This window comes from Bactrocera neohumeralis, chromosome 4 (assembly GCF_024586455.1).
Source record: "Bactrocera neohumeralis isolate Rockhampton chromosome 4, APGP_CSIRO_Bneo_wtdbg2-racon-allhic-juicebox.fasta_v2, whole genome shotgun sequence".
NCBI lineage: Eukaryota > Metazoa > Arthropoda > Insecta > Diptera > Tephritidae > Bactrocera > Bactrocera neohumeralis.
In genome coordinates this window covers 85,454,778-85,466,875 of record NC_065921.1, presented here as the reverse complement: position 1 = coordinate 85,466,875, position 12,098 = coordinate 85,454,778, and the positions used below count along the sequence as shown (strand labels likewise).

At 35.5% G+C, this 12,098-nt stretch overlaps 2 protein-coding genes across 2 annotated transcripts; both read left to right on the top strand.

The window, feature by feature from the left end:
* Positions 1-1,012: 1,012 nt before the first annotated feature.
* Positions 1,013-1,489, top strand: LOC126756362 (general odorant-binding protein 56h-like). The gene is made up of 2 exons (XM_050469367.1): positions 1,013-1,063; positions 1,142-1,489. The coding sequence occupies exons 1-2, from the start codon at positions 1,013-1,015 to the stop codon at positions 1,487-1,489; spliced, it is 399 nt and encodes a 132-aa protein (XP_050325324.1).
* A 2,751-nt stretch (positions 1,490-4,240) lies between these two features.
* LOC126755891 (general odorant-binding protein 56h-like) lies at positions 4,241-4,708 on the top strand. The gene is made up of 2 exons (XM_050468615.1): positions 4,241-4,294; positions 4,355-4,708. The coding sequence occupies exons 1-2, from the start codon at positions 4,241-4,243 to the stop codon at positions 4,706-4,708; spliced, it is 408 nt and encodes a 135-aa protein (XP_050324572.1).
* Positions 4,709-12,098: the final 7,390 nt, after the last annotated feature.

The following is a 12,098-nucleotide window of genomic DNA, read 5'->3' as shown; positions in this document are numbered from 1 at the left end:
CGAGTTGGCAAACGCAGGAGCTTTCCGAAACGAATCCGAGGTAGAATTAATACCAAGACCACTAAGATCGATCAGGAGAGAGCACAATTAGCAAATAAGAGATGGAAGAATATAACAAAATGCAATATAACTAAACAAATATGGCCAATATATGACAAGAAAAAAATTAAAGACTTATCAAATAGGTCCAGGAAAAGTATCTTCAGACTAACTGCTACCATAACAACAAGATCTGCTGAGGCTGCGAACTAGCAAGGAATAAGTAAACAATTTTCCACTTTCTCTGTGAATGCCCTAAAGTCTGGTAATAGTGGAAAATGCTTCTAGTAATTTTTGGAAAAGTGTAGCTAAAAGACCACAACATAGATCCTATCAAAGATACTCACAGGTCAAGGCGCGAGTCGGGCATTTAAAATCAGATTAGGTTCTAGTACTATGGCCTTTCAGTACGAAGATTACACTTTGTTACCTCAAATTAGTACCTTTTTAATGCGAAAAAGTCTTAAATCTGTATCGGCAAATCTACTTGAATCGACCGAAACACTGGTGAATGAAGGTTAAGTATCCTTGTAATGTCGAACAAATTTTGAACCTGCATCTAAGCCCTACTGCATCGACAAAACTCCTTGAACGAAACAAAAAACTGGTGCGCAAAGTTAAAATCTCTCAGAAATGCTGGATAGAACGAAAAGTGCTGAAATTATTCTGACTCGTATTTTTCCAAACACTCATCAACACCAAGAGAGTAGCTGCTGAAAACCCCTGCAACGATTCAAGCTATCATTTCTATCATAATACAACTTTTTTATTATTATTTTATTTATATTTTTTCTTTATAAAAGTTTTGTTGGAGCTTCTAATTTAGTCTCATTATCTTGTTGCCAAAATTAGTTACGCCAAACTTAATATAATTAGTAAATTACACAAAAAATTATAAAATTTAGTATAAAACGCGTCAAAACAACACAAATCGGACAGTTGGTTTTCAGCTTCAATTGAATTTAGTCAGAATATGCCGTTAACTTTACTTTGTTTCATAGCCGCGCTTTTGGTAGTTGCGCAGGTGAAATATATTAGAACCTCCAGCACAATTAACCATTTAAAACAGTTTTCTAAAAATATTTGTGTCCAACTCTAACAGGCGGATATGACGCCCCTGGAATTAATGGATGCCTGCAACAAGGAGAGTGGTATCACTAAAGGGGAGTTACAGCAATACTTCGACAGTCAAATGGATCCTGCTAAGGCCACCAATGCCATTAAGTGTCACATGAAGTGTGTTAGTGAAAAAATGGGTTTCTATAAAAACAATATGCTCGACGAAACGGTGACAATTAAATACCTGAACGAAAATAATATGGCCCCGAAAGCGAGTGTACAAACTGTGAAGCAGAGCTTACAGAAATGCAATCAAATGAAAGGTGCCAATCCTTGCGACACAGCCTACCAGATTATGACCTGTTTTAAGTCGCAGCCTATTTTTGCATAAGAGCTGGAAGAGAGTTGGAATCTCTTTTATTGAGATCAATGAATAAAATTATTGCACACGTATTATAATAAGCATAAGCTTTATCTATTATAATAAGCATAAGCTCTATATTAAAACGTTATTATAAGACTAAGTTAAGACTAGAACAGAAACAGAAAAACTGAAAATGTTTCTGTTTTCAAAAATTTACCTTTAATATCTATAACTCTGCATATAATACATACGAGTACATATATCTCGAGATTTTTGACATACTAAACTCTGAAGTATTACAACAAACTGTAAATAATAACAAATTGCTAAATAAAGATTTAGCTAGAGAAATTCTATATATTGGGCAGTCAGAAAAGTCCTTTCGTATTTCTAATCAACCTTCAACTTATTTTTTTTATATTTATAATGTAATTTAATGAACCAAATATGTACCATTTTGGTCTACCACTCTTACCCATTTTTCCGCTAGAGGCATTATTCCATCAGTGTAAAACTTTTCTAGTTTCTCGGCGGAACACTGCTATAAGTAATTTTCACAGGCTTCTCTTGAAGCCGACTTTATCCATTAAGGGAGTTCTGCATTGACCGAAATAAATGGTAGTCCGATGGTGCAAGGTCAGGACTATATGGTGGATGCTTCTAAGCTTCCCCGCTAAGCTTTCCCAGTTTTTGAGGAGTCATCAAAAATGTGTGTGGTCTGGCGTTGTTCTGATGGAAGACGAAACCTTGCTTGCTTCAATCTCATCAGTTATTGACAGTAAAATGCAGAATCAATCGTTCGACCAGGCTGGAGCACCTCATAGTAGATGATTCCTTTCCAATCCCACCAAACACTCAGCATAACTTTTCGAGGCGTCAATCCTAGCTTTGTGACCATTTGTTGAGTTTCACCACGCTTGTACCATGATCCTTTTCGCACATTATTGTCGTATTTGATCCACTTTTCGTCTTCTGTTACTATTCGCTTCCGAAATGTTTCGAGTTCATTTCGTTTCAGCAAAGGATTTCAGATGTTTATTTGGTCCATTAAATTTCTCACAGACAATTCATGTGATACCCAAATATCGGGCTTCTTTTTGTAGCTAGCTTTTTCAAACGGTTCAAAACCGTTTGTTGATGAATTTTAAGTTCCTTAGTGATGTCATTGCTGCTTATGTGGCGGTCCTGGTCAATATTTTCCATAATTTCATCGACTTCTTCAACGATAGGTCGACCAGAGCAAGGTGTATCTTTGACAACGAAATTTCCACAACGAAAGCGAGCGAACCATTTTGGTGATACAGGAACTGATACAGCATATTCTCCGTAAACTTCACAAATTTCATAGGTGGTTTGCGTGGTATTCTTCCCTTTTTTATACAAAAATTTCAAAGCAAAGCGAATTTCTTCATTACTTTCACTCATTTTTGAACAGCTGTAACTTTTTTCAACTTTTCAGACTTTAATTTTTTTGGTAAAATGAAGCATAAAATCTCAACTTTCCAACACTAAGTATATGGATCACTTCTTTGACTTTTAAGAAGCAAATCACAGTCGTTAATACAACAAAGCAAATTTTGTTCAGTGAGAACAATCTTAGATGTTTCATTTGCTTTTGAAAGTTCGCGTAAGGCAAATCTATTCTTGCAGCAAACTCTCGAATTGTTATGCGACAATTGGCATAGACCAATGACTTTATTATCCTCAAGCTCAAAATTGCCGGAAGAAATTTTGCAAATCGATTTTAGCAATGGCGTTCGTGCAACACATCTCCGTACACATCACATAATTTTCATATTGCTTGAACTGCATTTTTAACCTTTTGATAATGAAAAAGCAGAAAATGCTGTTTTCGATGTTCCAGCTCCGATAAAGTACCAAACCAATTTTATTTCAAAAAATTTAAGGGATTTGTTTGCAAACAAGCCTTTTACATATATCAACTGTTCAAACATATAATGGTAAAGCGGTTAAGTGTGAAGTTGGCTGCGAACATTTCTCATCACCCGGAATTACTTAGTGAACGACCCAATATTAAGGACAACCCAAAGTGAATAAGAGCGGCCAACAATGTGGATTATAAGCAGATTAATATATTTTAAGAAGTGATCATGTTTCCATAGTTAGTCAGCAATAAACGCCTTAAGAAACCGGTTTTAGACCAAAAGTCTCATAGGCAAAGTTGCTTACCATATTTCGTACATAGTTCATTTCCCACACACGCAATTTTTCCGTTTTTTGGCTCCCTATAAATCGATCCGCTCTAATGCATAATAACTTACTCGTTATTCATAACACTGCCATTACGGTTGGTTGCAGTTTTGTCAAAAATATAAATAGTTACGTACACTTATTAGATTTGAAACAATTATCTGTACTGTGACATCTCAATAATGCGTCAATAGTTGTCAATAAAAATAGGTTGCAGGTAAAAAAATAGCAAATTAGTTGACATTATGGTTAATTAACAGACAAAAACTATCATAATGGATAAATTACACAACAATTACTGTGGCAAATATCGGCTTAATTTTTACTTGAATTAAAAAAAGAAGAAATTTGTTTATAACCAAATGTTAGCACAATTATTTTAGAAAAAGTGTCAGCAATGAAACGTGAAAGCAGACGAGGCAGACCATGACATTCAACAAAAAAAGAAAAAAAAATGAAACTTTTAATTAAATAGATTATAAATGGATCTACTTTCCTTAGACGTTTCAGTAGCATTTTAAATTTTATTTCAGCAACAAGTCCGTTGGAGAACACGACACTGCAATAATGAAAGAGCTTTTCATTTTAGTTATACTGGCTGCCTTATATAGCAAGGCTGTGGTAAGGTTTCTAGAATGTGCTTGATATATGACCAATTCTTAATTATTACCTATCTCACAGTGTAAAGAAATGTTATCTGACGAAAAATTTGAATTGCCTTGCTTGATTGCGGCGAATGTGACCGAAGCAGACTTAAAAAAGTTCCGTACTAATGGCCTAAAAGCTAATGAAGCCAATGCAAACATAAAATGTATGGCGAAATGCATGATGGAGAAGCGGGAAATGATTAAGAAAGGTGTTTTCGATCCCGAGAAAGCCTATGCGGAAATCATACGAATCCCAGAGCTGAAGGGGCAAGGGGACCTAATCAAAGAAGCAATAAATGTTTGCAAAACTGAGAAGGGCGCCAATGAATGTGATACAGCTTTCAAGATTACCATGTGCCTTCGGGAATTTAAATCGCGTAATGATTAATTTTAATAAAATATTTTCATTGCGAAGAAAGAAATTTTAAAAATAAAGTGCTATGAGGTGTGGGTAATAATTGTAAAAATAAAAAATAAGTTACCGTAAGCAAACAAATGGTCTGTACTTAATTGTTTGAAAAACCAACAAAGTCATAGCTTGCCGGAGATAGAAGGAAAACACTTTTTTCTTGAAACGTCAAACTCACCTCGAGTCGCAAGTTGGTACTCTAGCTTGGTACTCTAAGGACATAAACTGACATACAGTTATCGGACTGCGCCAGCCGTGTTGCCAGTACTTATAGGCCTCACGACCTTAAACTCATATCGTTCTTACAAATGAAAAAATGGAAAAAATGTTAAATTAAGCAAAATTATACTCGATTTCCTTCGAAAATAGATCGCACTACAGTTATAATGACTATACCATATCATAAGGTATTTATGTAAACGATCTTTGGAAGTACAAGAACTAGGAAATAATTTTCCCAGCAAACAAGGCTCTTCCATGAACTCTAATAGAACAACTCCACTGATGTTCTTTTCTAACTCACACTTTAGAACTTAATAAATGTTGACAAGCTGTGCTCATGTTGTCACTAATTAAAACCGGCTTTTCAGCTTGGAATACAAGACATCGAGTACGAACAACAAAACAGCAACAACATGAATAGTTAAATATAGTACATAAGCCTAGTGACAATAAGTGTACACACTGGTAATCATTTGTCAAATGTAATAGTGGTTTTGGGTAAAGTGAATGGCAGAAAAAGCATGTAAAAACGCGAAGAAGCAAGAACCAAGTATCAAGTTAATTGCAAGAACTTCACTGTCACTTAGAAAGGTCAATGCGATATGATTGCTGCTTGTAGAGGAGCTGGTCTCATTGTAATGGAGAGCGCGTGTGAATGGGCTAAGGAAAGGCAATCCTTTTTCAACGGTTCCAAAGAAAATGACAAGCGATCTAAAGAATGTTAACTAATAAATCAAAATTGTTTTGTCGTCAACACGGCGACGCACAAGTGGGACTGTCACAACTTACATAAAACATAAATATGTGTGAGTGGCAGGGTAGCCGATAAGCAAAACATGCTTGCACTGCGCTTCCACAAACCAAACAACGCATTAGGACGCATAAAGAAGGGCTATTGTTTCTTAGAGCTGCAAAGTGTACACCAGCGTTGCAGGAGATGCGCCACATAAATCACACCCAAAAAATAGGTATTCGTTTTCATGTAAATATATGATAGTTAGAAAGCAACAAGCGAGTAGGGCGCGTAGCATGCAACATGACACAAGCAAGTGCAGCAGGGGCGCGCAGACAAGTGTATGAGTTCAATGAACGCGCAACAACATCAGGTTGACAAAATCACAGGAAGACGCTGAGGATGGGCCAGCAAATAAAAAATGACAGACGGCAGTTTCGGAAAGATGAGCGCACTGAGAAATTCAAATTTTCAACTTTGCACACGCTTATGCTGCTGGCGGTCACATTTCAACGCGGCCACAAATGACAGCTTTTATAAATTTCGGCGTACTCAAGTAGCCGGTAGCCGGCAGCTCCTCTCAAAGCGAAAGCATTAAGTGCACTAACGGCGAAAATCTGCAACAAATAGCAAGAGATGCCAAGGTACAGCGGTAGCCAGTAGGTAGGGCTGCTCAAACAGCAGCAACGCTGGTTGTTCCAGTGGCAACTGCCAATTTGCATAAAAAAGTACGCTTACGTCTCACCAAATACTCAATATGCGCGTCAACTCATCATCAGCCATCATGTGAACCTTGTTGGTATGCAATGAAAGGAACGCAAAGCGCAAGATAAAATTCAAATTATTTTTTTTTGTCAAAGTAGCATTGGTTTTGAATACGAAATGGAGTATAAAAGACGTTGCAAGCTTGTGGGAGATGCAAATTTCGCAAAAAAAATAAAAGTAGTTTGATTTTTTCAGCTTGAAACTAATGCGCTGCGCTGGTGATAGCGCCGATAGCCGCTGACGCGCCGTAAGATTCAGATGCTGATGCAGATACAGATGGTGATGACGAGCTGACGACGACGGCGGCGATGGCGTTGAACTTGAAAGTTGAAAATGGAAATGTGCCAGGCAAAGCCAAATGACAGGCCAAGTGCACTTGATCCCTATACCATAGTCGTTTGTATGACAGGCTGACTGCCTGCTAGGATTGGCGCACCGAAAGATGGTGCTGGAGGCTGTTTGTTTGGCTGCATACCTGAGTAAGGCGAGGATATTAGTACAGCCAGTATAGCTTGGTTGAGGCTTTTAGCCTGGCTCGCCGTGCAACCTTTTTTGTCGCGTCTTCCATTTGATTCCTCCTTAGTTAACAATATGCTCAAGCCAATTTGAATATTGTCGTCATTGTTAGTTAGTTAGTTGTATATACTATACAACTACTATGTATACTAGCATACAAATACCTTAGGTATGCCACGCCGTCGGTAGACACTTGGTTCAGCATTCAACGGTATTGCGTTCGGAACTCGTGCACCACGCGTATTGGCAATGATGAAATGCAGTCAAGTTGAAAAGTGTCACTTGAGTTATGGGTTCATTGTTTTTGCTATTTTTGTTTTTTTTTACTTCTTTTTGCATTGCTTGGCGCTTTGCGTGTTTGCTTCGCAGGCCTACAATGTTGCTTTGGCAGTCGATTTTGCTGTGCGCTTTTCCTTCTCTTGCCGTCTTTTTCCGTCTTATTTGTTTTTGTTTCTCTTTACCAAAGGATTGGCTTTTTATTTATTAATATGCACTTGCCTATCAGTTGAACTTTTCAAATCAAGCCATTCGATTGACAGCCGCCACAAAAAAGCCACTCAAAGCGAATTCGTTTGAAACCAGGAAGTTGCAGAAAATATAAATAATGAGCAAGTTGCTTGCCTCGCCAATACTTAGCTGGATGATGCTTGAATATTTATGCTTTTGAGAAACTACTTAATCTCAACAAAAAAATGAGAAAATTGTGAGAAAAATTTTTGAGACTTTTTCAATTTGATCAGTGTATTTTTGTTGCGAAAAATTAATTTTGGCAAAAAAATAAAACAAAATTTAGTTAAAAACTACGAATCCGGCAACTATAATTCTCAATTGGTTTCTAAGTGAATCTATGAATTTCACTCGTTTTTATAATTAGAGAGAGAAAAAAGTAGTTTATGAGGGGAAGAGATATATATCTTGAGAAACCATTCAGACTGGAGAAACTGTGCGTGACAAAAAGAGAAGATAAAGTGAGATTATGTATGAAAGGGTGTTTGAAAGGGCGCTGGAGCAACTAAAATTTTGACAGAACATTCCTTTTGATTCTAAATCGATAATCATAAGACTTTCATAAAATATTGGGTAGTCGAAAAAGTATTTTCGTATTTTGTCATTAGGTGTCATTGCAGTCGTATATCTTCTGTGATACCAATCACATTGTGTCATACCATATGTATAGTGTTGGAAAGGTGAGATTTAAACAAAAAAAGTAAATTGGGGGGAGTTGAAAAAAATTACAGCTGTTCAAAAATGAGGGGGAAAATAATGAAGAAGAATGCCACGCAAGCCACCACTTAAATTTGTGAAATTCGTGTAGCACAACAATGGTTTGCTCGCTTCCGTTCTGGAAATTTCGATGTGAAAAATGTACCTCGCTCTGGTCGATGAAAAAGTCGATGAAATTATTGAAAATATTGACCAGAACCGTCTCATAAAAACGTTTTTGAATCATTTATAAAAGGCTGGCTACAAAAAGAAACTCGATCTGAAAAATTTAATGGACCGAATCAACATTTGTGATTCTTTGCTGAAAGGAAATGAAATCGAACCATTTCTGAAGTGAATTGTTACAGGAGACGAAAAGTGGATGAAGTACGACAAAAATGTGCGAAAATGATCATGGTCCAAGCGTGGTGAAACTCTACTAATGGTCGCAAAGCCAGAATTGACGTCTCGAAAGGTTTTGCTGAGATGGGATTGGCTCCAGCCTGGTCGAACGATTGATTCTACATTTTACTGTCAACAGAAATGGCTTCGTCTTCCATCAGAACAAGACTAGACCACTCACATTTTTGTTGACTCGGCAAAAATTGGGGTATCTTGGCTGGGAAGCTTTGATGCATCCACCATATAGACCTGGCCGTGCACCATCGGACTACCTTTTTTTCGGTCAATGCATAACTCCTTTAATGGAGTAAAGTTGGCTTCAAGAAAAGTCTGTGAAAATTACTTATCACAATTTTTCGCCGAGAAACCAAAAGTTTTACACTGCTTTACTTAATAATGTCTCTGGTGGAAAAATGGCAGAAAGTGGTCGACCGAAACGGTTCATCAAGGTTCATTATAAATATAATACAAAAATAAGTTGGAATTTGATTAGCAATAGGAAAAGACTTTTTCGACTATCCAATATTATATGTACGCATTAAAGCGATGACGACTTCTCCCAAAAAGCTATACACTATCAGCGTTAAGTAGTAAGCATCCAACTAGCTTATGCCACATTTTCAAAGGTTAAAGGAATACTATATATGCACTTCGTGATGTTGGTATATCAATATGCATAAAAACAAGGTATTTCTTCCATTTACATACAAACACACAGACAGAACTACCATTGAGCTTATATGCTTTGGAACAATGTGAGCAACTCAATTGACGCATGAAAAACACACGCAACGAAATTACTAAATGATGAGTTTGCATTCTTCGATTTCATACACACTTAACTGCCACAAACCTGCCAACATACTTCCAATGAAATTGTATCTCCTTGGTGATGTAAAAATAACAATACAGTGTACAGTAAAGTGTATCCCCCCTTTTAACACATATGAGTGCATAAGTTACATTTCTTTGTTAAATAACCGACAAATTCTGTGGCAATCAACAGCGAAGCGGTAATGATGTTGCCAGCCACACACCACATAACCAAGTATATATTTGCTTATATATGTATATATATATATTTCATTTTCAAACTAATTTATTTTAGCTTTGAAATGCTGCGTGCCACACACACATACACATAGTCAATACCAGTTTATAACTGATATTTCTACACACAATACCAGACAATAAGACAATATGTATTCAATTTGTGGCAAATGCGTTTATAATGCAACACAAGCCATCTAGTTAGCCATTTAAGATAAATGAGCGCGTTTTTAATAACACTAAAGCATGTGCATAGCAAACAGTTAGACGAGTGCCACTGCAGGCACTCTGCAGCAGCACAGATGTATTCGGTATTAAAAACTTATTGGATTTCGTTGAAATGTGTTGAAGAAATTGGATTGTGAAATGGAGAGAAATAATTGTAATTGAAATGGGTTAATGATCGCAAATGATTATACGATCCAGAAAATGTATGAGAGATTTTATTTTTTTTGATGTGATTGAGTCAATTTCTTTCGAAATTGTTTCCACTATGGCAGCTTTATGTATTACACATTTGCATAACATTTTTTATATCGCTTTTAGACCACTATATTATATAGCTGCCATACAGATATTTTCTATTTGCAAAGGTTAGCTTCGGTGCAGCCGGAGTTAACGTTTTTTCTTGTTTCCCTATGTTTTTCAGAATTCACCAGCACGAGATCAATAGCTTTAGGAAAAAATAATCATAAAAATATAGTAGAATTTCTTATTCGAATTTTTTGTTTCAGAGTTTGGTTTATGTGGAGAAAATATTACACTGCATATCAGAGAGAAATAACTAGTTTAATACTAAAATTTTAGGAAGCCTAATTTTATATAAAAAAGACGGATTTCCGAAAATTTTATTAATTTCTGTTCGAATGATAACATAAATATTAGAAGGCGCTAAAGAGTTATTGTATGTATGAGAAAATTTCGCTAGTATTTTTCTAAGAAGCAGTATCAGAACTTCGAAAACTCCTATGTATTTTACTGAATATTGCACTGCATGGTATATAATTTATGGGATTATACAATTTGGATCAAAAAAATAACAAGAAAAAAATAGAAAGGATAGAGCAAATAAACAAGAATTTAAATTCTTCAAAATGCCTAAAATTAAGAAGAATACAATATAAGGACTAGTGCAGAAGCCCTTATGGGATCGCCTCAGTGTGACCCCCCGAAAAATCACTGATTGTCGCGACTGTTTTAGATGTTGAAATTGACTAATCGATTTTATAAATAAATACATTCATGACGAATATAAGATTATTTGTTTTATGTTTATTTTATGGGTGTATAATAGCTAAATAAATTGTCGAAATGACACGTAAACAAGGTCCTATACGATGTCCTAAAACAAAATTTTCAAAAAGATTATTAATCTTTAGGAAAGTTGCTATCGCACTATGGAAGTTTTTTTGAAATTTGACAAAATGGCCGCGGATTAAAAAAAATTATCGAATTTGGCCCTTTATTTCGACAGTTTTTTCGTAGAAAGAAATATGAAAATTTCAAAAAAAAATAAATAAAAGCTATCATTGCGCGACGTTAAAAATATTATCTCCAAATTGTAACTATATATCTTGAAATCTTTTCCTTTGAGAGTGGAAACTATTTTGAAAAACACCATTCTGAGAAAAACGCGTTTAAAGATTGGAGTTGCCGTGCTGCCCACTTTCTACAAGAATCGCTGTAGCGACCGTAATAATTTGAATTTCGATTTCAAGATTTGAAAAAATCTTTATTACAGTATATACTATCCGATAATGCAACAAAAAAATTTTCGAAAATTTCACACTTAGCCGATCCTTTAAAGTAGAAAAGACCCCAATAAGCAACTGAAAAACTTTTCCAAATCGTGCTTCTTTTTATTTCACCCTATTATTTCATGTTAGCAGCAGTAAAAAAAACAGTTTTGAGTCGTAGTGTTTTTTTAACATTAATTGATAAAATTTGCCAAAGTAATGTATATATATTTTTAAAAAATCTGATATTGTTTTTTGATTCAAAATTAAAGTTTTCCGATGTTAGGTAAATATAAGAAGAAAAAGTAAATATTTTAAATAAAAATACTGTGAGTTTGGGTCATAAGAAGGTAAGTTTACAACAAATTTCGTGACAGCACTTGCTTTTGTACAAGAAAAATCTGAGTTATTTGAGGTTTTTACATAAATATTGAGGTTATGTGAAAAAAAATGTGTACACAAGTTACAGATATTTTCATTGCCAACAACATTGCGATATAAGGTTTGTTTATAGGACCGGGAATTTTGTCGGAAATCGACATAAGCCGTTTTTAACCTTTAAAAACAAAATCAAGCCACTCCCCTTCCTTTCGAGGACTTAACATCTCCCATACATTAGTTTTATTTTATTGTTTGTTATTTATCTATCGTTTGCGATGAGTTTCATCTTACTATAATATTTTTTTTTTTGGTTTTCAAAAGTTATCTACACTGCTCTTGAAGAGCAGCAATACTTCCATAA

Excerpts from the sequence above, each read along its gene's own strand:
- LOC126755891 (XM_050468615.1), top strand. The coding sequence starts at position 4,241 with ATGAAAGAGCTTTTCATTTTAGTTATACTGGCTGCCTTATATAGCAAG. Across the intron at positions 4,295-4,354 it reads CCTTATATAGCAAGGCTGTG|TGTAAAGAAATGTTATCTGA; the intron begins GTAAGGTTTCTA and ends CCTATCTCACAG.
- LOC126756362 (XM_050469367.1), top strand. The coding sequence starts at position 1,013 with ATGCCGTTAACTTTACTTTGTTTCATAGCCGCGCTTTTGGTAGTTGCG. Across the intron at positions 1,064-1,141 it reads CGCTTTTGGTAGTTGCGCAG|GCGGATATGACGCCCCTGGA; the intron begins GTGAAATATATT and ends CAACTCTAACAG.